The following is a 25,527-nucleotide window of genomic DNA, read 5'->3' as shown; positions in this document are numbered from 1 at the left end:
TGAAGCCAAAGAAGGAAGAAGTTGGAAGAAGGAAGCAAGGATCCAGCAAGAAAGCCCTCATCTTTCAGTTTGGCACTCTTCTTGACCTTTGTATCTGTCCAAGATCCGATTTTTATTCTTCCATGTTGCTAGATCTTGAGTTTTGCCGCTTTAGCTTCTTGTTCTTGAAGGTCGGGATGGTTAGATCTCATAAAGTTTGCAACTTTATGAATCTCCAGGTCTAGGTGACCTAGTAGAGTCTTGGATCTGGCCTATAGTTGAGTTTTGATGCCATGCATGGAGATTAGGTCATAAATCCCCATTTTGACCTCTTATGAGTTCAAGACATGCATTGGACATGCATGTCTATAAATTACCGACCTTTGGGATGGTTTTGGTGCTAGAATATCTTCTGGAAAGGATAGATTTCAGAATTCAAGGATTGAGTGCTTATTGGTTAAGCCCTTGTATCTTCAAGCCTTGTGGTTGGGTTTTTGGACCATTTGAGTAGTCCCAGTGGATAAAGTTGTAAACTTTATCCTTTTTAATAGCATTTTGGTCTAGATCTGAGCTTTAGAGTTCTTGGAATCGAAGAAAGCAGCTGAATGTATTAAGCTTCTAGAACTCGAGCAAACACGGCGTGTTTTCAAGACAACACGGTGTGTCAGCTGAGGTTTCCCCGACTGTCTGGTTGCTGACGGAACACGGTGTGTTGGGTCAACATGGAATGTTGACCTTAACCTTGGACCATGTTTGACCTTGGGGGTATTTTGGAGTCTTATAGGAATTGGTCATTTAATGGAATCAGGTATCGTGTAGAGAGCTAAGATTCGGAGTCGGGCCTCATCAGTTCTATTCAGTTTGCAAGGTGAGTTGTGCTCACTGTACTTTCGGGTCGAAGGCACCAATGTCGGATCTTCGGATTATTATCGTGGTTTATCGTATGATTGAGTATTGTAGTGATCTGTTTGATCTGTATCCTGGTAGATAGGATGATGTTATGATTAGTGATTTGTGACACCTGTCTGATTATTATTGGCTGGTTATTTGCATGATTGTCTGTTATGTATATATGTGTCGACACGGTGTATGTGTGGTTGGGTTGAGGCGGTCTTGCTTTGTGTTGAAGGCCAACAGACCCAGGGCGACCTGGATAGACTGAAGGCCCGTGAGGCAGACCAGTCAGGCCGAAGGCCCATAGAACGGTACAGATAGGCTGAAGGGCCGGTGAGGCGGTACAGTCATGCTGAAGGTTCTGTATACATGTTGTTTGTTGTTATTATTATCATGATGATGTGTTGTGTTGGTACTTTGGGGGAAACTCACTAAGCTTTGGGCTTACATTTTTGGATTATGTTTTAGGTACTTCAGAGGATCGCGGAAAGGAGAAGGCGTGATTGTGCACCTCCTCGTGTTTGGTTTTGTGATTTTGGGCAAACTCTGATATTAAACATGTTTTGAAAACTATGTTGTAAACAATGATGATTTTTGGATTGTTTGAAAAGTTTAAAATTTTCATGAATTTTATGGATGCTACACAAATTATGGTATTTACTTGTACAAGTGTCAAGTGTCACAACTCGAAATTTTAGACCCAGTGAAGCCTAAACCCTAACCAAACACAAGTGATACTACATTGCAATCCTTGTTGCATTGTATCATCTATAGCCTTAGGGCTTGTGAATAGAGCTAACAAAGAAGTATAGATTGAAACCTAAGCTAAATTAGGGTGTTATATGTAACACCCGGTTCCCGGTATGTATTTAAATTTAAATAATTGTATGTTTTTACACTGGGACTCGACGAGTTGGAGGCCCAACTCGTCGAGTAGACTAGACTTTGGACGCGGGTTTTAAGTAACCTACTCGACGAGTCGGGAGCCCGGCTCGGCGAGTAGGACTGTCTGGATGAAACCCTAATATTTAGGGTTTGCACCCTATTTAAACACCTTGTCCTGTCCCAATCCAGCCTCCATCGTCCCTCCCAGCTAGAAAATCCCTAACTCGAAACCCTAAAGCATTTGGAGTGTTCTTGAGCCATTTTTGTGTGGTTTGGTTGTTTGAAGCTTGAAGAAGGAAGCGGAAGCTTGGGGGTTCCAGAAGAAGCAAGTAGATCCAGAGGTTTTGCTTCATTTCCAGCTCAATCAAGGTAAAAAGCTTCAACCTTGACCATATATCTCTTAGATCTCTAGTTAGGGTTCATTTCTACCTTTCTAAGCTTTAGTAGAGCCATATTCGGGATTTTGTGGTTCTAAGAGGGTATGACTTCATATCCGGAACCATTGAGGGTTCACATGGCATAAACGTGCCAACTTTATTGCCACAAGAGCCCCATGCATCTTGTAGACTCCATTTTAGGGCCATTCGGACCGAAAACCCCATGCATGAACGTCAAGATCATAGCTTTACGTGTAAAATGGACCCTAGGAGGTCAGATCTATGTTTTGGATGCATTAAGACCATCTGAAACCGACTGAATAGTTTTGGTCATCGAGGGACTTGGCGAGTCACTTATGTGACTCGGTGAGTCAAGTTGCATTTTCCCCAAAAACCCTTCTGATAGCAAGTGTGTGTTGAGTTGGAAGAGGACTTAGCCAGTTGGGCTCATTATGGACCTGAAGATCATCGTACTCGATGAGTTCAAGGATGAACTCGGCGAGTCCAAGGCAATATCCCAAACATATGAAGATGAACTCGATGAGTTTAAGGATGACTCGGCGAGTCAAGGACTAAACACTTTAACTCAGATGAAGATGAACTCGACGAGTTCAAGGATGAACTCGGAAGGTCCCGACTTTGTTTAAAGGAGAACTCGGTGAGCCCTTGTAAGGCTCGGGAAGTAGGATCAAGTCTTGGCGTTTTCATGATTTAGGAACTCGACGAGTTGTGGGGCAACCTTGGCGAGTTGAGTCAACTGGATGTTGACTTTGACCAAGGTGTTGACCTTGACTTTCACTTTGACCAGAGATGACCAGGAAATGGTAATTAAGGAAGATTGTTATGTGTAGGATCTGAGAGAGGTTGATTCCGGCAGCAAGGACAGTTCAGACACTTTACGACATTGAGGTGAGTTACCTTCCAGTAGAAGTGGGTCTACAGCAACAATGATGGCCCACTAGTAGGAGATGGTTGTTAGATAATTGCCTTTGTGATAATTATATGGTGTGTTATGTTTTATGTGATAGTATGCTATGATGTTATGAGATATGTGATAGGAGGGGTAGGATAGACCCCAGTATCGGTCAATAGGACCGAAGGGGTATGCCAGCACCCATACAAGCTAGGCAGTATATGATTTATATGTTGATGCACTAGGATGTTATGTGGTAGAGTAGGGGGTGAAATAGTCCCCGGTACCGGTCGAAAGGACCGAAGGGGTAGGCCAGCACCCTGATATGCTAGGCGAGGTACTGGTCGACAGGGCCGAAGGGTAGGCCAGCACCCTGGTATGCTAGGCAAGTTACCGGTCGGCAGGACCCAAGGGGTAGGCCAGCACCCTGATATGCTAGGCAAGTTATCGGTTGAAAGAGACCGAAGGGTAAGGCTGTTCAATATTCGGATCAAACCGAATTGTCCAATTGGACAATTTGGTTCAGATATTCGGATTTTTGGATTGGTTTTCAAGAAAACCGAATTATTATTTTGGATTTCGGATTTGTTTTGGTTTATAAAATAAGAACCGAATAGTAAAAAAAACCGAATAATAATTTATTACTTATTTACTTTTAATATGTCTATAATTATTTATTACGTTTGTAATTTATTTTACAAATACGTTCAAAAAGTTTCACCTAATAACAAACATTAATATGCATTTTCTCTCAAAAGTTTTTTATCTATAAAATATTAAACTATAATATATCTTCCTAGTAATTGTTTATAAATTTCAAATCACAATTAAATAATTTGTTTTTTCTTCTTGTGTAAAATTGGGTAATATTATAATTATATGTAGTTTTAAAATGTTTAAGTTGTTGAAAACCGAATTATGAAAATCGATCCAACCGAATTGTAATTGGATCGGATCGGATCGGATTTGAATTTAGTTTGGATTATTCGGATTCATATTTTGAAAACCGAAATCAATTTGGATTCACTTGATTGGATCGGATCAAACCGATCCATCCAAACGAACACCCCTACCGAAGGGGGTAATACCCAGATATGTTAGATTATATGTGTTATGTATGGTATATGGTATGATGGGGGAACTCACTAAGCTTTGTGCTTACAGTTTAAGTTTTGTTTTTAGGTACCTCTTCATCGAAGGGGAAGGAGCCGGCACGGTAGCAACGCATCGCACACACACCCGATTTCCTCACTATGATGTCCTTGGGATTGTACGCTGACATTATTATTATTCCATGACATGTTTTTATGAAAGGTTATGAGTTGATATGGTATTGTTGTTGTTTTGTAGTAAATGGTTTTATAAATTACTTAATTAAAAACGAAATTTTTGGTCTTGAAAATTGGGATGTTACATTATAAATGAACATAAGTTGAAAGACTAAGGGTTTAAACCATACATAAACCTCATATATGTGTTTTCGCCCAAAGTAATTAAAAGGAAATAGGGTTTACAGTTTGGATGTGTTCCAGTTTGGTGTTTTCGTTGGCCTTGATCCAAAAAACACCCTCTAATGGGCCAATGTTTGGCCGTAAACCCCTTGGTGGACCACCATTGGTCGGAAACACATCTAATGGAGGATATAAGAGCCGTAAACCCTTCGATGGACCACACCAAATCGAAAACAACTTCATATTAAAGTATTCTAAGAAGGGTTTGCGGCCTAGGATGAGGATAAGACAAAAATGGTTGACTCTAGGACTTGATATCTCTCATGTTTCCAACGAAATCCCAGTAAACCATGTAGGAACCACCAAGTATCCATGCATTAACCTCCAGGTAACCAAGCACACATCACATCCCCTCCATCCTGTTATTATGAACGAAAACTCTTCTCCCTCACATATCACAAACTCTTCTCCCACTCACTGTGAAACTTCATTTACTTCTAAAAGGTCAAGTTCCAAGCTTTAAAGAGGCTTGATTCTTCAAGCATTTCCTTAGATTTTGGTAAGCATTTCGTGATCCACTAAGTGTTCTTATACATATTTATGGCAGTTTCATCATATTTACCCACATATTATTATATGTTAATCTCTTAGGATAGCATTCTTGCCAAGAATGTTCAACCACCACCTTCAAGTGTTTAGGACTCGAAATCTCTTCACTACACTTCAAATCATCCACCAAACCAATGTGAGTTCATACCCCCCATATTTTCAAGCTTTTTTCTATGTTTTAGGGTGGGGGGAATACAAGTCAAACTTTGGTTATCCCACAAATAATATTATGTTTTTCACCTTCATGTTGAAGATAAAATCTTATAAGTTATGGTTTATACTAGTTTTTGGTACAAATATTTGTGATTTACATATTGTTAAAACAAACATAATCTATATCATAAAACCATAAGGGAAGTTATGATTTGTAAAACAACATGGCTTTTGAGAACTTATACCAAAAGATAACTTTATGAGTACAAATGGTACATTATAGTCACTTGCTAAACTAATGGGTTTTAACACCAAAATATTGTGTTTTGAGTTCATAGTTTCATGCTAGAATACACCTTTATATTGATATAAAAGATTACATAAATAGTTTCAAACCAACAAGATAAACTATAGTTGGTATAGTTTGGAATTCACAAACCACACCTTTCGTAGATACGTATAATTATTTAAATGTATAATTATCTTGTTTTACATGTAAAAGGAGTCATAGTTCACGTAAATCTATTAATGCTCTTGTGAGACTTTCCTTCGTCGTACCTACCTAGTGTACACCGTAAGTCTTGTAGTTATAACCAGAGTCTCTTGGAGGGATAGCAAGGTAATTATGTATAGATCTATACGGGGTTGACACCCCCACACCTGAGTTGTTCGCTACAGCTAGACGGGCCAGTCTAGGGTGGCAAATATCTTATTAGAAACCGACGCCTGAAGAACGTCAAGACAGGCACTTTAGTCGCATTAGCATGGTTGTAACGAATCATGTAGGGATTAACGAAAATGATTTTGGTTTACGGGAAGCTTATACTTCATTGGTTTTATTGAAAGAAATGAAACTATAAACTATTTTCTGTATGATACTCACTTCCATCGCGGTATTAGGGTTTAAGACCACAGTTTATCTTTAAGGAAAATATTGCATTTTCTAGAACTATATATTATTACTTTACAAGGAAAATATACCAAGGAATTACTTTCAATTTCAGTTCATATTAATGAAAATATTGGATTTTCTGGGAACACACTCTTTACAAGTATAACAAAAGAAAACAAAGGACAGACATGCATATATTCACAGTTTTAGAACGAGGCTTACAAACTCTTTTTTTTAGAAATTATCCGATTTTCTGAAAGTACTACGAGAATTATTCTAAACAAATGCAAAATACTTTATACAAAAATGCTTATGAACTCACCAACTTTTTAGTTGACGCTTTTCAAAACGACTTGTATTCTCAGGGATATTGTAGGCAGGTACTCAACCCTACTTGAGGGTCGGCGTCGTCATTTCATGTTTTTCCTACTTTTCAGTTATTTGTATTCGACTTTTGAGCAATTGTGTTTGTAAACAATGTAATACTTGAAATCTAAATGTATGAATGTTTGTGTTTCTATGTTTTATTACTATTCAATTGTTATGATACTATACATGAAGTCACTCCATCCGCCCTCCGACGTTTCTGCCGTTTTGGTTTGGGGGTGTGACATCAAGGGCCAGATCCTGGTCTTCTATAGAATTACCAGGGGCCAAATCCTGGTCTTTCATACAATTGCTAGGGGCCAAATCCTAGTCTTTCATACAATTGATAGGGGCCAAATCTTGGTCTTTCATACATATGTCACAAAAACAACTAGCATCCTACAAAATATAATGAGAAGACTCACCTCAAGCAGGCTCACATAATCGAAAAGTGGGTGCTACGCACCTCCTAATGAATCATATAAGGTAAATACTCAATCTACCTTATAAAACTAGCCAATTGACTAAAAGTCAAACCAGGTCAAAAGTAAACTCCAACGGCCCTCCACGTCGTGGCCATCCAACTTGATCCCAATAAAAAACCACTACCACGTCGTGGCAGGCATGCCACCACGCCATGGCAGAATCCAGACAAAACAATCGTGACTACACCATTCTCCACGTCATGGAAATCAAGTCACCATGTCGTGGAAAATACATAGAGACAACTTAATGGATTAAGTTCTCAATTCCTTAAGCCTTCATATCTAACTTTCTAGAATGCTTATTGGGACCTTAATGGTTCATAAAAATATGAACTTTATGGTCATGTATGACCCATACATGTCCTTCACCCCCAATTAATTCAAAATGAGCGAAAAAGGACCTAAAACCCATGCATGACTCTCAAAACCCATTCAATTTCTAGATCCAGGAGATATAGTGACCAAAGAACCAAGGTGAGCCATAAAGTTGCAAACTCTATCTCATATCATCACTCAAGCTTCATATCCCGACCAAAACATGATAAAAAACTAGATCTACAAGAAAAGAATTCTAAAAATGAGAGCTTGAGGACTCAAAACTACTCCAGAAGATGCACAAAAGGATGGAGGACGCTTGCTTGCTAGATTTAATCACTAGAGACTCCTTCTTCTTCCTTCCAAGGTCACAAAAACACCAAAGATGATCTCAAAACTTTCAAGGAGGCTAGGGTTTTGTCTAAGGCACTTTGGAGGTGAAGAAGGTTGAGGGAGGAAGGAACCTTAGCCATCACCTCCCTTAAACAGTGCACAAAACCAGGAAATTTAGGGTTTGGACATTTGTCGCGTAACACCCATTTTCCAAAATAGATCGGTTGAGGGGTTAAGGGATCAAACGTAAGTTTTTTGGGAAAAACCTTGTGCCACGACGTGGTGAATGGAGATCACCGATAAGCTGGGCAGAATTCGGTGACATCCAGTTAGCAAAGTAACTCGCAGGGAACACTTTGATAATGGTACCGGAAAATATACATGAGACCACCGAGAAGATCGTGCATATCAGAGAATGGTTGAAAACGGATCGTGACCGTCAAAAGAAATACGTTGACTTCCAACGAAAACCACGTGAATTCCAAGTTAGGGATAAAGTCACGCTGAGAGTTTCTCCTTGGAAACGAGTAATCAGATTTTGGAAACGGGCCAAACTCAACCTAAGATACATAGGACCATTCGAGGTCCTTGCTAGAGTAGGTCTGGTAGCCTACCGACTCGCATTTCCCCGGGAAATCAGCAGCGTGCACGATGTCTTCCACGTGTCAAATCTCAATAAATGTCTCTCTGAAGATTCACCTGTTATACCTCTCAAAGAGATTCATATCGACACAAAACTAAATTTCATCGAAGAACCGGTCGAGATTATGGATTGCGAAGTTAAGAGACTTACGCAGAGCCACATTCCCATAGTCAATGTACGATGAAACTCTGAGCGAGGACCGGAGTACACATGTGAACGTAAAAACCAAATGAAGAATAATTACCTTGACTTAGCGCAAGCTAAATTCCAAGAAAAAAAATTCCTTTAACGGGGGGAGGATGTGACAACTAGGAAAATACGTCACAAACCATCGTTAGAATCTAACAATGTCAACAACATGTAATAGGAAAACCATGTGATCATTTGACATATATTGAAATATATTCAATCGCTGTCCTTAATTACGTCAGCAAACATGCTCATAATTAAGTGCACAGAAAATAGTGTCACCTTAAGAGCAAGTTAACGTTTTTAGAAAATATGAATTTTCGTGATTCCAAAATATAAACTTCGTAAAAATCCGACTTAGTATGGTAGTGATATGACCTTTATGGTAAACAAAAATCTACTGCATACTAAAAGTTACAACGTCGAAAACTACGAGGAGAATGGTTGACTTTTGGCAGAAGTCACCAAAAGGAGAAATGTAGTACTACTCAAAGTAGGAATTTTAAGGCAAGTAACTCCTAAAACGGAAACCATATGAGAGAGTTCTAATTTTTATAAAATCATAACAATTATAAAATATAGTCTAAAAATAAAGTTAGAATTAGCCAAAATGATCAAAAGGAAAGTTGTAGTATACATCGAGACCTACACCGATATATAAGAGTTGTTGAAAATGGAGCCCGTATGCAAGAGTTACAAATTTTTAAAGTTTGATTTTTACCCTCGCGTCCACCTGCACATAGTGCGCGATGCGCACCTAACGACAAGATTCGTCAAGATACGAATGACGTGGAACGGGGAGATGAGGACATGTGGTAGCTCCATGTGGCTCACGCGCACTTGCGTGACATGCACTCCAAAATTGACGATAAATAAAAGGTTCCGACATTTCAATTCCTCACACCTCAAAACACACCTCACTCTCTCTCGATTGTCTTGCCACTGATCCTGAGCTCCTCTCGAGTTCTGGACCCCTGAATTCTACCTTACATTAGCAGTTTCACATATGAAAGGCGAGTTCACATCTCCACTTTACAATTTTTAAATATTCTACGGGAGGAATACATGTTACATTACAACTATTTTCATAATTATTACTAACTGTATAACATTAGTGATATAATTATGCTTAGGACATTAGGATAATATTATGTCTGGTAGATACCCTGCCCAACGTTAATGTATAATATTATACCTAGATGTTATGCCGACTTAAACACTCAGAAACCATGCATACCCATTAGTTATGCTGGTAAAACCTTCAGGGGAACATTTTACCTAGTTGTTACACTGGCTAGTTTTCTAGGAAATGCTCGTACCTAGACGTTACTATAGACAACCTTTGGATAAAGCTTAGTACCTAGTGGTTACTCTGCCCAAATACCCGACTATGCGAAATACTCTAACTTCGTTATATATACGCAAAAGATTATATATATATATATATATATATATATATATATATATATATATATATATATATATATATATATATAATAAGTATCTCATATAAACTCAACAAGGAACGACAACACTATACCTAGCTGTTACGCTAGCCAACATATAGTCACCCTTTCGATAACTTTGTACCTAGTGGTTACACTACCCAAATACTCGGCTAAACTGAATGCTATAACTTATATATATATATATATATATATATATATATATATATATATATGTATAATAAGTAACTCGTTTAAAGACAACAAGGAACAACAACGTGATCGACCATGGGAGGTTCCCACAAACAAGTGTTAGACGAGACACGATTCATCACCTAGCTAAATAACTTTTAACTATCCTCGTCCTATAATCGTTAAATATTAAGTGAGCAGAAAATATATGTATGGATCTATACGAGATTGACACTCCCACTTGTGGTTGATAGCTACAACCCGACCACAAGTCGAAGCATGCATAACTTTCTAAACTATTTTCGACATCCGATGAAGCATCGTGGTTTTCGGGGATTATTCTACACTAGTCAGATTTCGATTATAGGAACTCATCGTAACATTGTTAAACTAATCTATCTAATAGCTACTACTAGGAAATAAACCTAAGAAAGTAGAGATATAACATAAACTCAAATATGCGAGTTAGATAACACCACTGACATAAAAAACCCTATGAAAAGTTTTAAAGTAAACAAACCTGTGAACTCACCAACATTATGTTGACCTTTTAAACCACATATATTTTTGGGAGAATGAGTCCGGAAGGGGATGGGCGAGATACCGGAGATGCAACTAAAAGTTTATGTGTTTTGTTATTGTACTCTATTTTCGTAACGTACTTGTACCTTGAACACATGTGTAACCTGTATTACTTAATGAATAAAAAGTAATGTTTGCTTAATATTTGTTTTGTTCAATGTATTATATATATATATATATATATATATATATATATATATATATATATATATATATATATATATATATATATATATGATCCAACATCGTAACGTCGCACAACCCAACATTTCCATCGTCGGGTGGGGGTGTGGCAGCATGACACACTCACTCTATTTATAGTCATGCATTGATGTGCCGATTAATCACACACACTTCATCAACAAACCATAAACACAAGTTGCCACACCGCCTTTCCTTTTGTAATCTCATATTAATGTGTTGGTTAATCACATACACTCAGTTAATAGACCTATAATGACTTTAATGTGCGTTTTCATGGATTAGAATACATTTCACATTTTGCTAATATTTAAATGAGATTTTTTGTTTGGATACTTTTATGTTAATATTTTTAACTCGACATCAAGTTATTGAACCTTTTTGGCTAACTCCATTGGTCCACACAAATAGCGGTGGATGAAAAAGACACCCATTCAATGTTTATTTTATAAGTGGTTTTCTTATACCATCTTAGAGTGCTTAGAATTGATGAGACCTAGTCTTGATCCAAGTATTTAACCATACGAGGACACATATAATTTAGTTATACTATATATAAACTATTATAAAGTACATGGTGTGTTCTAACCATTTTAAAACTTCATATTGTTTAATCATATTAATTCTAATTAATCATACGAGAACATATAACAATATTAAAGCACTATTAAGATTCCAATCATCATGTAAGGACCAATTTTAACAATTAATATTAAACAAACATATATATATATATATATATATATATATATATATATATATATATATATATATATTCAAAATTTCAAAATTTATTTATATTCATAAATCAAATTTGAATTAACTAATTAATCCTAATTAACCATGTTTAAGTAATTACCCAATGAAAACGTCAAATGCGGGTTTGTTAAACATGACGACCAATATGTCGCGAGTTTTTTTCAAGACACGAGATATTTTGTTTTTTCCGATCGGATCTAAAACAATTGAGCTTTTGTTAACTTTTTTATATTAAATGCTAATATAACACTTCTAAAAACTTAATATATTTGATATAATTGTATAATTATACGATTTATCCTTTTTAATGTATATAAAATTGAGACACCATGAAAAACATTATGACTTGCTATGACTTAGGTTTGACCTTGCCGTCAAACAATGCCTCACGCCATTTAAAACTTTGATTTATAGGCATAAAGATAAGAGACAATTTAATTTTCCTTTTTCTTAATAATAAAACCCTAACAATTTTTTCCTCTCTAATATTTTTGTTAGTTTACATTCATGCATAAGTATCGTTGCCAACTAAATATGCCTTTACGCACCATAACGTACGGCCTAACTAACGCACATACAATCACCACTCTTTTACAAATAAATATGTGATGACCGATGCCAAGAACAAAATGAAACTTGAAAGCCACTACGATCTCCATTGTCATCTTGTAGGTGTCATTGTCAATGAACTGCCTATAAAATGACAACACTTTGATGTTTATCTACTTGATATGTTTATGAGCAAAAGACTATTTTCTCCTCGCCCGACACTTGTCTTTTATCCACTTCCTTAATCCTTAAGATGCCCTCTAGTATGAGTGTATGACATATTTATGTTGAAATATAGATGAGAAAGAAGTAAGTTTTTTCTAATCTGCCCCTTTAAGCACTTAATATTACATACATGTCCCTCGAGATTTATGTTTAAATAGTATAGGTGGCTTTAGGGGTGGACCAGGACCTACCTTGCCGCCATCAAATTTTGAGTTGGATGTTATTTATAGTGTATAAAAAATATACTATCTTTTTAATTTATTTTTTCGTAAAAACATATTTGGTTTAGTTATCATTTACTTAAATTTAAAGTTGGTGCAAGAAAATTTAAAATTCGAAGCAAGGTTTGCAAAATCAAAATTCTATGTAAAATCGTTTTCGAGTTCGCAAAATCGTGATCGTAAAATCGAATCGGAATCGTAAGATTCTACAAAAAAAATGCAATTTTAAGTTTAAAATATGCAATATATATATATATATATATATATATATATATATATATTCATCCATAAAAAACAATCACATGTACTCATAAAAGACCGATTACAATCTGATTTTCAAAGGCTAATACAAATTTTAGAACATGATACAAATTATGATACAAATACAATTTGGTTCCAAAGGATCTTGGTTGATTGGTTCACAATCACAACTATAAAAAACATATTTGAAGTTGACTGATAGAATTGGTATTGGTATGGTTCAATCGTTCAATCGTTTAAGGCTTCAAGCCCTAAACTATTCTAATTTCATGTATGTTTCAACTTTTAAGCCCTAAACAACTAAACTAATATACATATATGAAATCTGAATATAAATATTCTTACTTTCTAACTTTCCATCATATACATTCTACATAATATATTCAGTCCAAAACACTAAAATATCGGAGTAACTTCCCTTTTGAAGTTGTCAACAAAGTAGAGTATAAACTGAGAGAGTAAAGATCATAAGGGGTGAGAAGGAGATATCTGGTTCAAATAATCGCAATCTTAAAGCTTACAACCTTACACTTCGTCGCGTTTGATGAAGGCTTCAGGGCTTCAAGGCAGTGTTCGTGAGTTTAGAGTTCAGAGGAGGAGAGAAAAAATGGGGCTAGGGTTCGTTTCGCCATCGTGAGACCGAAAGGAGTTTTTTTTTTCTTCGTTAAATGATTGAGCCTTACACCTATTAGTCTTTTAATTTAGGGTCAAATAGTCAAATAAAGTCAAACAAAGGGTTAACTCTAATAGAATTGAATCGTTTATGGTTTTACGACTTTACAATCCGATTTTACAATTTCACTCCAATTCTACCTAAAAACGAGTTTACTAAGATCGAAATTGAAATACATATATATAATCGTAGATACGATTCTACGATCGGAAATGTGTTTTTAATAACCTTGATTCAAAGTATATAATTTATTTTTTTATTTTAATAAAATGATTATCGAAATATCAGATTTGATGTTGCAGAAATCACTATTAAACATTAATTTAACAATTAACACCTTTTGCAAAACTACGAAGAAGTTCTCTTATACCCGCCAAAAGTAAACATACTATAAACTATAGGGACTATAAATGTAACTTTTGATTCCAACATCAACCTCCACTTCTCGCCAAATAATTCCACGAAGATTCTTTCTCCGCCTGTAATTTTCAAAAGCCCCATCATTCACTTTCTCTCTCCATCGCTGGCATAATTTCTTAGGGTTCTACAAGGGTTTCTCTCTAAATTCTTCATCAATTCAATCACTATGTGAATTGAAATTATCTTCTGATTCCGAGTATATAGATACCATTTGTATATCTACACGATTGTAATTATATGGCTACTTATCAGCCGATTAGAGGAAGTGGATCAAGTTTACAGTTCTTGAATCATCCGTTTGGGGACACTACATATACAAAGGTGTTCGTTGGAGGGCTTGCATGGGAGACACAGAGCGAGACGCTACATCGTTATTTTGAACAATTTGGGGAAATTTTGGAGGCTGTTGTTATAACTGATAAGCATAGCGGAAGATCAAAAGGCTATGGATTTGTGAGTATTTATATGTATTCTATTTGAATTTTTTCACTCTGGTATCCAATAACGATGATTGCAGATGCCCGTTTCTTTGTTTACTGCATTTCACCTTTATGTTCACTGCAATATTAAGCATCAATTCAGAAATTAAAGATACCTTGAAACTTTTATCACTGAAAAAGACATGTTTAGGATCCAAAATTGATTTAGATTTAATTCGCAGAAAGAGATGGTACCATGTTGAATTTTACTCGAAGTACTATAATAAACTCATAAATCTCCAGAATACACGAAAAATCATTCTAATTTTAGCTTACAGAATCCTGATTCGTCCAGAAAAGTCATAATTCATATCCAATTGGGGTATGAAGGTAGAATCATATCTGTTATCTTTTTCTTTTAGGTATTCAAAATCATCACAACTTCTATTGCACTTTTAATATCACCTAAAGTACAATCTTATCACATTTCAAATACTTGTCCATTTACTAGTTACTAACTTACTATTGTTGCTGTTATTCTTCTCATTAAACTCAGGTAACATTTCGTGATGCTGAAGCTGCAACTAGGGCTTGTGTTGATCCCAGTCCAATCATTGATGGTAGAAGGGCAAACTGTAATTTAGCATCACTTGGTCGCCCTCAACCACCTTTACCTTTTGGTAAAAATCTTTTTACCCTTTTTATCCAATTCATTTTAATTTTCACATATTGAAGTTGTTTTTTCACTTTTAGGGCGTATGAGACCAATAACACCCTTCTTTAATAGTCTCCAAGGAGGCCCATTTGTTGGAGGCCCAAATTATCGCCAACCTGTTCCTTACAGTTATCAACAATTCCCATATTCCTTATACGGGTTAGTTACTATTCAATCTTTATACTTCAAAATTAAATTCATTATTTAGTGGAAATTTGTTTTTGATAGGTATCCTCCATCACCTTATGCTCCTGAATACCTCTTCCATCAGGTGAATAAACTCAAAGTTTCTTTCTTTCTTTTTAAATCTTTATATGTCATATGTAATGTGTATATATATATATATATATTTTTTTCAGGTTCAGTATAATCCTTACACAGGCCAAATGCAGCCTAATCCTCAAATGTTTGGCCCAAGCCCAAGCCCAAGCCCAAGCCCAATAAACTCAAATGTTTTTCCATTTGGTCAAATGGGCCCACTGCCACCTGGAAGCCCAGGGATTATGACACCTGGCCCACATGTTGTATCATATTCTAGACCAAGTGTGAGTGGAACAACCACAGAAACTGTTCCAATGTCTCCAGCACCTTATGTTACAGGTACTTTTTTTTTTTTTTTTTTTTTTTTTAATTTTCTTTTTTAGCTATGTAATTAATCTCTGTAAATTAGTTTTGATATATTTTGATAAATATATTTTTTAATTTTTGTTGTCAGGTATTGGTCCACCATTTTTGGGACAGATGAGGAGTGCCCAAGCTCATCCTTCTCAGTTCACTCAGAAGTAAAATTGGTTTAAAATTGGAGAACAGAGGATCAGTTTCTGAGGTGAATACATCTTATCATGTGCCTTCATTCTCCATCCTCTAACTAACTGCTGGATGACATCACTTGCTACTTGAGTGATGTCACCAGTCATTTCTGTCAAAAGGTAATAAATCCTTATATGTAATTACCAATTAGTATTTTTTTTTTTTTTTTTTTTTTTATAAAGGTTGTGTTTTTACCTGTGTTTGTTTGATGTTGTTTTCAGGTGATCAGAAGTCATGGACATGAAGAGTCAAAATGGGGTTGATTTTTTTAAAAAAAAGTCAATCTCTGATTCCAGAGAATCGGAAAAACAAACCATGGTTTAATTGGTCTGTATAAATGGTAACGGAATTGTGAATACACAAGATTGTTGGAATATGGGATTCCAGCAGTCGATGCATGAGCATGAGGGAATCAATGTATGATTCCTTGATGTTGATGCCCATGAATTATGGGAAACCTGTGGATATTATGTTTTATGGCTTTCTGGAAATTATGCTCCGGAATAATGCCCCCTTAATTTTATCGGCAACCTCGTTCCCAGGGTGTCATGGATAAAGGGTAAATGACGATTTTGCCCTTGCTGGAATCCAAAGGTATGGATTTGATAATCTTGGGAATGGATTGTTAAAAAAGAGTATTTAAAAGTCACCATGTTGGTATTCCGGTTTGGTTTTTAAGATCTTTTTAAATTAATATTGTTGGGATCATATGATATTTTAATTTATTATAGAGATATTAAATGAACTCATAAATTATTTTTTTATTAACATAAAAAGGTTTTGGTAATTGATTGAATCAAAAAACTAGTTGTGAGATCCGTCTACTACATGAGTTTATTAAAAAAAATGTGACTGTTTAAACATTTAGTAAATTTGAATTTATAAGAAAAATAAAAAAAAATATTGAATTGTTGAAATTGAAGTGTTTTTTATTAATAATTTAAACAAATAATTTAATAAATAAACAAATGAAGTAATTGGCTTCAATTAAGAAATTTTTGAAATCATAAGGTAAGTTGTATTAATAAAATTGATATTCATTTATTATTACATCTATTACTATTATTACATTTAAATAATAAAATGAAAAAAAACATAAAATGTCGTGAAAAAATTTAATTTAAAATAATCATAAATTGATATGTAGCAAAATGAATGAGAAAATATCATGTGACAAAAAAAATTATTTATTAGAGTAGATATATGTCATATTAATTGAATGAATCTAAAGCATAGATTCATTGTATATATTATTAATGAAGCTGATAAATAACGTCCATTCATTGTTTCTTAGTAACGAAAAACATTCAATGTATAAACAAAATAGAAAATCTTTTGAGAACACATCTTACAATGACTCGTTATCTAAAAGATATCATGAAATCAACAATGACGGAAGTTAGAGATTAACATGTGTCATATTTAGATAAGATTAATGATATTTTAATATACTTGTTATTATTTCAAATATGTAAGAATATATATATGTAGAGGTAGGAATATATGTAGGAAGAAAAGTAGGAGGCTACTTAATTTTTGTATTATCAAACATTAAAATTATGTTTCATTAAATTGTTTGTTATGTTTAAGTAAATTTATATAATTATTATTTATGATATTAATGAGATCCTATATTTACATATAGTTATTGTCTTAAAAAATGTATTAATTTAAAGAGGTTAACTTGACGAATCCAAGGAAACAGCTTTAAATATGGTGTGAAATTAAATGTTAAAAATTGTCGATATTTATAAAGTGGCAAATAGTTAATTTTTTTTTTATATATTTTAAACATTCAGATCATTCATATACATACATTTTTTTCTAGAAAGTTATTTATTTAAATTCTAGGTGTTTAAGAATAATCGAAAGTGAAGAGAGAGAGAAAGGTGACCCTTTCTTGCATAATACTTCCTTTCGCTTTCAATCTCACAACGGTGTGGTTTTCACCACCACATTGAAATGACCACCTTACTTCACCATACCGTGCGGTGTAGTACTCCTTGTGGCCTTAAAAATTAGTCATCACTAACTTATCAATAAATAGTTTTTATTTTTATAAATATTTTAACAAATATAATAATAAATATTCATTAAAGTATTAATACTAATATTCATTAATACTTTAATGCCATTGCAATACTCTTGGCAAAAGTTAGAAGTCCTTGTCTACACATTACTCTAGCGATAATACATTGAAAAGCCAAATAACCAAAACTATGGCTGCTAAGACCATCTTTAATTCATTTTTGTTTTTTCTTAAAAAATAAGGTAAGTAATGTTTCATCACGTTATGCTATTTTTTACTTAATTTTTTACCCCAAAAAATATATTCTTAATATATTCTATTTCGTAAGTTATATATATTGTCAAATACATCTCTTCTACTAATTAACTTTTAACACATATATAATATATCTTTTTTTTTTCATTACAATAATATCAAATAAACAAGATTATATTTATAACACACTTATAAATAAATATTATACATGCATTTATATAGTTATTACACATACAATTTTTTAAATAAATATTATACATGCATTTATAGAAATATTAAACATACACACCGTTAAATAAATACTATACATACATTTATAACATATTTATTCGTTGGAATAAATTTCCTATAAATGATCAACTAATGTATTTCATAAACTAAAGTGAGCTTCTTAATCTTTAATATGCTTATAGAAAAAACATTATAAATGGTCCGTGTGGTTTCCCCAAATCTGAAGTTTAATCCCCGTTGTTTAAAAACATCATGGATGGTCCCTGTGCTTTCAAAACTTTTGACGATTGGTCCTTATTGCTAACTTCGTTAAGTTTTGTCTGTTAACTGAAGGACATTTTCGTCATTTCACTACCACAGGGACCATTTATGATGTTTTCACTTATTTAAAAAAATGAAATAATATGAAAAAGGGGTCTCTCTCTCTCTCTCTCTCTCTCTCTCTGGGTTTTATTCAAGCAAGTTCATCACGATTCAACTTGTCCAAATCCTAATCTGGTAATTCATAGGATTCGTTATCTTTAAGTCCACATATCTGGAAATCATCAAGATCACCAAATACGTCAAGTGGTGAAGCAAAACTGTCAAAGAAAATGGAATCCAACTCTAATTTCATATCCAACTCTAATTTCATATCTCACTCTCTCAAAAACACATACACAAACTTAACATCTCTCTGTCTACCATGTTCATCTTCATCTGATCATCATCTTCGTTATGGTGAAGATGTGAAACAAGAAACAACCAGCTTGGGGCGTGAACAAATTGATGTCATTGGGGCATTTCCACAAATAGTTGGTGTGCTACTTAAGAAGATCACCATGAAATCTTTGTTTTTACTTCTAATTGAAATCCAAATTGGAGCTGAACTCAATATACACAAATGTATAATCAAAGAAAATGAAAATATACACATAAAGCTAATAATCTAAAAACAGATGACACCACATAACAACTAAGCTTAGGTGCAGGATGAAATATAAGAACCTGGAATTGAAACCGATTTTTGGTTAGGGTTCTTGATAGGGCACAATCCACTTGTTCTTAAAAGAATGAAAAAGAGGTACTTGCAAGTAAAACAGGTGCCAGTGTAATCGAAGTTCTTGATTTCTCGTGTATCACTAAACCGCCACCGTCACTGTTTTCCACGCCTTCGGATTGCCGTCGATGGTTTCCGGCGATTGAGCAGACTTTCGACTGTGGGTGGTTTAATGCGGAAGGACGAAGATCAGCATCTAGGGTGGTTGTGTTGGCGGAAATAGGTGGTAGTCATCGGTATGGTGGTGAGGTTAGGGCAGCGGAACCAATTAAAGAATGGATCAACATCACTATTTGATGTGTGGTGAGTATTTAAAATTTTTGAAATCGGAGGATTACTGAACCAAAATTGTTTCCAGGTGATCTCTTGGCTGCATCATCCTTTTATGTGGATGTGAATGAGGATTGAACGCCTCCATATGCAGCAGTGGGTATGGTTATTCATAACAAAACCCAGAGAGAGAGAGAGAGGTGGGACTCCTTTTGCATATTATTTCATTTTTTTTAAGTTAAGTGAAAACATCATAAATGGTCTCTGTGGTAATGAAATGACGAAAATACCCTTCAGTTAACGGACAAAACTTAACGGAGTTAGCAATAATGACCGATCGTCAAAAGTTTTGAAAGCACAGGGACCATCTATGATGTTTTTAAACCACTAGGACTAAACTTCAGATCTGGGGAAACCACATGGACCATTTATGATGTTTTTTCATGCTGAGCAAGAAATTGTTGGAGTTGGTTGTCTTCATCTATCGTTATCTCAACCTCTACCGGTGACACTTTTCTTGCAACTTCAATTGGTGCATTAAGATCACGTTCATCCTCGATTATCATATTATGTAAAATAATGCATGTAGTCATTATGTCATGTAGTGCTTTCTTTTGCCAAAAACGAGTTGATCCCTGAACAAATCGCAAAACGTGAATGAAGAACTCCAAATGCACGTTCAACATCTTTTCGACATGCTTCTTGTTGTGTAGCAAAAATTTCTTTTTTGGACATGTTAGTTTATTAATAGTTTGTACTAGAGTGGGCCACTTTGGATATATACTATCAACGAAGTAATATCCTATGTTGTATTTTGTCCCTTGAATAACATAATGAGGAGGGGGTGCAATACCTTGTGCCGATTGGAAAAAAAGATGGGAAGACTCCAATAAATTTATATCATTGTTGGTGCATGGCATGCCGAAATAAGCATTCCATATCCAAAGATCGTAATCTGCAACAACTTCGAGAATAATAGTTGGCAACCCACTATGACCAGTATACTGTCCAACCCACCCGGTAGGACATTTTTTCCACTTCCAATGCATACAGTATAAACTTCCTAACATTCCTAGAAAACCTCTTTTTTCATGTTGGTTCACATATCTTAACATATTCGCCTGTGGCATCTGCTTGGTGACCATATACAAGTATGCGAAACACAACTGTTAATTTCTGGAGAGATGACAATCCAAACCTTCCGTATGAATCCATACGTTCCATAAAGTAGTTATCGTGATACTTCACTTCGTTATTAATGCGAAGGAACAAAGAGCGAGACATTCGATATCTTCGACGAAACAATACATCATTATATAATGGAGTCTCTGAAAAGTAACCATGAAAAAAATCTAGAATCTGCACTTACTCAATCACGACCAATGAAAGAACGTCCGAGCATCGAATCACCATGGAAGATAAGTTTTTGTATCTAGTACATATTGAAATTGCTTAAGATCCCATCATAGGTGTTTATGAATCATCTGATCAGTTTTGGTCTCGTATCGAAGAGGCTTACAACAGTAGAAAAGTTGAACTCAGGAGTGAACGTTCAAGGAAGTCTCTTCAGGTCCGGGTTCTAAGAATTGAAAAGGCAACAAGAAAATTGCATTCTTGCATAAAACAGTACGAGGAGAGGTGTCCAAGTGGTGCTTCATCTAACGATATTGTAAGTATAAATATGTAACTTTGAATTGCTTATTTTTATTTGAGAAATAAACGTTTTTTTATTATGATACACATTTCGATAAAACCACATGGATATGTATATTCGGGGTCTAAAGACAACACCCCTGAATCTACAAAAGCATCTCTTGGATTGTCTTCATTTTCTGTAAATATAGTTGAAGATGAAAAGATAACAGGTGGTTCTCCCTCAGAACGACCTTCGGGGGTGAAAAAAAATCAAAAATAAAAAGAAAAAAGGATGACCACATAGCATCAGCTGACAGCTGACAGTGCTATTGATGAAGGGAATAAACAAATTTTAGAACAATTAAAAAAATCATTTGCTCAGAGACAACATTTTTTGGATAATCAAAGAAAAATTATGCTTTGAAACAAGTTAGAGATGAAAAAAAATGTTGTTTCACGATGTGAACTCAATAGTGGATCCAACCGTACAAGCATTTGTTTTGGCTGAACAAGCACAAATTTTAGCTAAAAATGATGAATAACAGTATCAACAAATTCCTCCTACATCTTCATCGTATGGACAATATTTTAATAACCTTGGGGGATCTGGATTTGGTTTACCTGATTACTAGGCTAAAATTATTGTCATTTTCCTTTTTAATTAGATTATTATTGTACTATATATGTTAACGCATGTTTAATATCGTATGTTATTGTGTTTGTAAAATATATTTTAATTATAAGCTTTTGTAAAATACGTTATAGTGTTTTAAAATTTCAAAATATATTTAAAATTTTATATGAATTTGATACATAAAAAATAAAAGTTTATATTTATAATTAGTTAATATAATTTAATATAGAACAAAATATTAAATATTACATTTAAGTTATAACTAATAAATAAAAATAAACTAGATATGTATAAATATATAAAAAAATGGGACTAACACTTCATCCATATTTTTTGAGGAATAAATAGTATTACTCCATATTTGGTGTAATGCTATGATTTTTTTAAACAACAAACTAATCTACTCCTAACTATCACCTATGTTTTAAGTGAGACTTGAACCCATGACCTCTCAAATGAAAGGATCACTCCTTACCGTTAGACCAAAGGTCTTTTGATGTAATACTATTCATATATCCCAAAATAGGGGAATGAATGAGGTAGGGTTGGAGAAGAATGAGAGAAAATATAGCATATGGGGTGGATTGGAGATGCTCTATTAAATTATAGAGTAAATCAACATTTGGTCTTTTGTATAGGTGCCAAAAACGATGTCCGGTTTCTCTTTTTAAATATTAACTTGGATTGTAACCCGTTTTTTTAAAACTTGCACACTTCATCACTCGTTAGTTTAAATTTGCACGTTTTATCATTTGTCAGATATAAAATGACTATATTTCCCTCACTATTTTGTTTTATTTTAATTTAACTATAATTTATTATTTATTTAGAAAAAATATCCCCACCCATCCAACCACCCTAAAATTCTAACCTAATATATCTTTGTCTCTCTTTTTCTCTAAGATCAGCCCCATAAAGCATCGTCATCACCACTACTACCAAACAAACCGACAGACAACCGATCGTCAGAGAAGGTGACCTCATTGGAGCAGGGAAGCACAAAGCACACACCTTGTGTGTGTGCTAGTACGATATCGAGATAGAGGGAAAAGGAGAGAAAGATCTATATTCTGACAACAACTATATTCAGATATATGATTTAGGGTACTCAAACAACTCCATTCGTCGCCATCCTCTCTTCTCTCTTCTTTGTTCAAATTTGCGTTTTAGGGTACACTAGCAATAACCCTTTTACATCTATATTTCAGATCTACACTTCGTTTGCAAATCTATATTCCGACAACTCTTCTCTCTTCTCCATTGGTGACATGTGGTGGTTGTTGGAGTTGAGAAAGAAGACATTACACAAATCTAGGTTTTGATTCTACATCTCAGTCACCGGATTTTGCATCGCCGGAGAAATTTCATGACGATTTTAGGTTTGGGGATTTCATCTCGAAAATTAGTGTTGATTAAAGGTTTTTAATTAGGATTTGGTGTTGATTATATGTTTCATATTTTTTGAACCGCAATATATTTCATATACTCAAGTTCTAGCAAGTAACTAGAACAGAAAAACAAAAATCATCTTACAAAGGACATTGAAGCCAAGCATTACAATTTACATCAATTTTGGAAGCTCGGTTCTTCAACCACGAAAAAGAATTCAAAACTATTAAGTCAAAAATAGAACTTCTATGTATCAGGTTATCATAAAAAACCACTGAATTTCTTTGTTTTCATATCACCCACACTATGGTCAATATGATTACCTCCAATTTCAGTTTTCGATTGACTGACCATGTAGAATCATCCACCTACGTGAGCCATTCAGATATAGAACTCGACACAGGGAGTACAATGTCACACCAATGAGCCATCAAATTCCATACTTCCATCGCCACTTAACAAAGAAAAAAACAATATTGAGTAGTTTCAATCCCCACCTCACAAACCGGACATACCAAGGATTGTAGCTCAATTCCTTTCTTTGATAAATTGAATATTGTCGGAAGCCTTCAAGCATCATTCAAAAAATTAACTTTTCTCGGAACTATCTTACACCATCTTGTACTATAATCCCCACTAACAAGAGATACCTCATCAATATGTCGCCTTGTAACATCACTATGAAACTACCAAGGGGATCTAGATCCCCATGAGTAAGCATCTGACACATTCAGAATTGCTACATCTTAAAGCACCTCAAGTAAACATTTTAATTGTCCCTCCTCTCTCCCACCTCTAACCTACCTTCTCCAAACCCACCTCCACATACCTTCTTGAAACCAATCACTCACCAAGCAATTTGGTTGTGTTTCAAGATTGAACAATCAATTAAATGTCTGAGCAAAAGTTTGGTTTCCTACCCACACATCCGTCCAGAAACAAATTGAGTTAGCCCTGCCCAAACGTTTTTCCAAGGTAGTAAAAGGAATCATGCCATTCTCATGAAGCTATTGAATAGAGCCAACAAGTTTTTCCCGAACACCATTTGTACAACAGCCAATATTCACATTACCAAAACCCCCCATGTCTCCATGAATGGCCTTGATAAGTCTAACCCAATATGCATTTGTTTCTCCCGAAAACCTATAATGCTATTTTTGGAGTAGAGCATAATTAAAAGCTGACAGACTACCAATTCCGAGTCCACCCTTATCCAGACTAGCGAGAGCAAGATCCCACTTAATCCAAGCCATCTTCCAACCTGCACTGTCAGTAGCCCAAAAAAACGACTTCTCAATTTGTCCAAGATATTCAAAACCCCATTTAGTACCTTAAAAATTGACATAATATGATAGATACCAATACTACTAAGAACCGACTTTATTAATGTAAGTCTACCACCAACAGACGAACATCTATCCTTACAGTTTGACAACCGTGATGTAATTTTATCAATATCTGAAGTCCAACTACTTTTCCTACCCATATTAGATCCAATAGGAAGACCTTGTGAGTGGAAGTTTTCCTGGATTACACCCCACTGAACTTGCAACGTCTTGAATATCTGACCACTCTACCCCCACCCTAAAAATATTCGATTTCTGCATATTCATTTTCAACCATGACACCAAGTAAAATTCATTTAAAATTCGAGATATGTTAACTACTTTTGAACGATCCCACTCTGTTACAAAACAACATCATCTGCATAAAAAGATGAGAAAGATGGAACTCATGTTGACCAACAGAGATACCGAGGATCATTGGGGAATTGACGACATCTTCCATGGCTATATATAGCCCTTCCATAACTAAGATAAAAAGGAACAATGATAATGGGTCTCCCTGTCTTAGACCCTGGTATAAGGAAAACTCATCTGTAGGACTTCTGTTTACCAAAACCGACGCTCGAGCCGAAATAAACACGAACAAATCCACCCTCTCCACTTCTGGTCAAACCCGAAAGACTCCATAACATAATCTAGATATTTCCAACATAGCAAATCGTATGCCTTTTCAAAATCAATTTTAAAAATCATCAATTTTTTTTTCTTTTTTTCTTATGCCATTCAACAATCTCGCTTAATAT

At 34.8% G+C, this 25,527-nt stretch overlaps 2 protein-coding genes across 3 annotated transcripts; one reads left to right on the top strand and one right to left on the bottom strand.

Moving 5' to 3' along the window:
- Positions 1 to 14,053: 14,053 nt before the first annotated feature.
- On the top strand, positions 14,054 to 16,650 carry LOC145166689 (putative RNA-binding protein ARP1). 2 transcript variants are annotated; one of them, XM_079085711.1, is made up of 7 exons: positions 14,054 to 14,465; positions 14,988 to 15,111; positions 15,185 to 15,305; positions 15,375 to 15,417; positions 15,506 to 15,746; positions 15,862 to 15,972; positions 16,178 to 16,650. In XM_079085711.1, exons 1-6 carry the CDS (start codon positions 14,250 to 14,252, stop codon positions 15,930 to 15,932), a joined length of 816 nt encoding a protein of 271 aa, XP_078941837.1. In that variant the 5' UTR covers positions 14,054 to 14,249; the 3' UTR covers positions 15,933 to 15,972; positions 16,178 to 16,650. The 2 variants fall into 2 exon arrangements, 1 of the variants encoding a protein (XP_078941837.1); XR_013740660.1 differs by having other exon boundaries at positions 14,055 to 14,465; positions 15,862 to 16,075.
- A 3,558-nt stretch (positions 16,651 to 20,208) lies between these two features.
- On the bottom strand, positions 20,209 to 20,925 carry LOC145164162 (uncharacterized). Its single transcript, XM_079082886.1, has one exon. The coding sequence runs from the start codon at positions 20,923 to 20,925 to the stop codon at positions 20,209 to 20,211; it is 717 nt and encodes a 238-aa protein (XP_078939012.1).
- Positions 20,926 to 25,527: the final 4,602 nt, after the last annotated feature.

Source organism: Lactuca virosa, chromosome 3 (assembly GCF_052849685.1).
Source record: "Lactuca virosa cultivar CGN04683 chromosome 3, Lactuca_virosa_CGN04683_v6, whole genome shotgun sequence".
NCBI classification, from domain to species: Eukaryota; Viridiplantae; Streptophyta; class Magnoliopsida; order Asterales; family Asteraceae; genus Lactuca; species Lactuca virosa.
This window is presented reverse-complemented; position numbering and strand designations above follow the sequence as displayed.

What these genes read in the sequence shown, in the direction of transcription:
- LOC145166689 (XM_079085711.1), top strand. Translation starts at nt 14,250, where the DNA reads ATGGCTACTTATCAGCCGATTAGAGGAAGTGGATCAAGTTTACAGTTC. An exon ending in GATCAAAAGGCTATGGATTT is followed by an intron (nt 14,466 to 14,987) that starts GTGAGTATTTAT and finishes CATTAAACTCAG; the next exon opens with GTAACATTTCGTGATGCTGA. An exon ending in CTGAATACCTCTTCCATCAG is followed by an intron (nt 15,418 to 15,505) that starts GTGAATAAACTC and finishes TATTTTTTTCAG; the next exon opens with GTTCAGTATAATCCTTACAC.
- LOC145164162 (XM_079082886.1), bottom strand. Translation starts at nt 20,925, where the DNA reads ATGGTCACCAAGCAGATGCCACAGGCGAATATGTTAAGATATGTGAAC.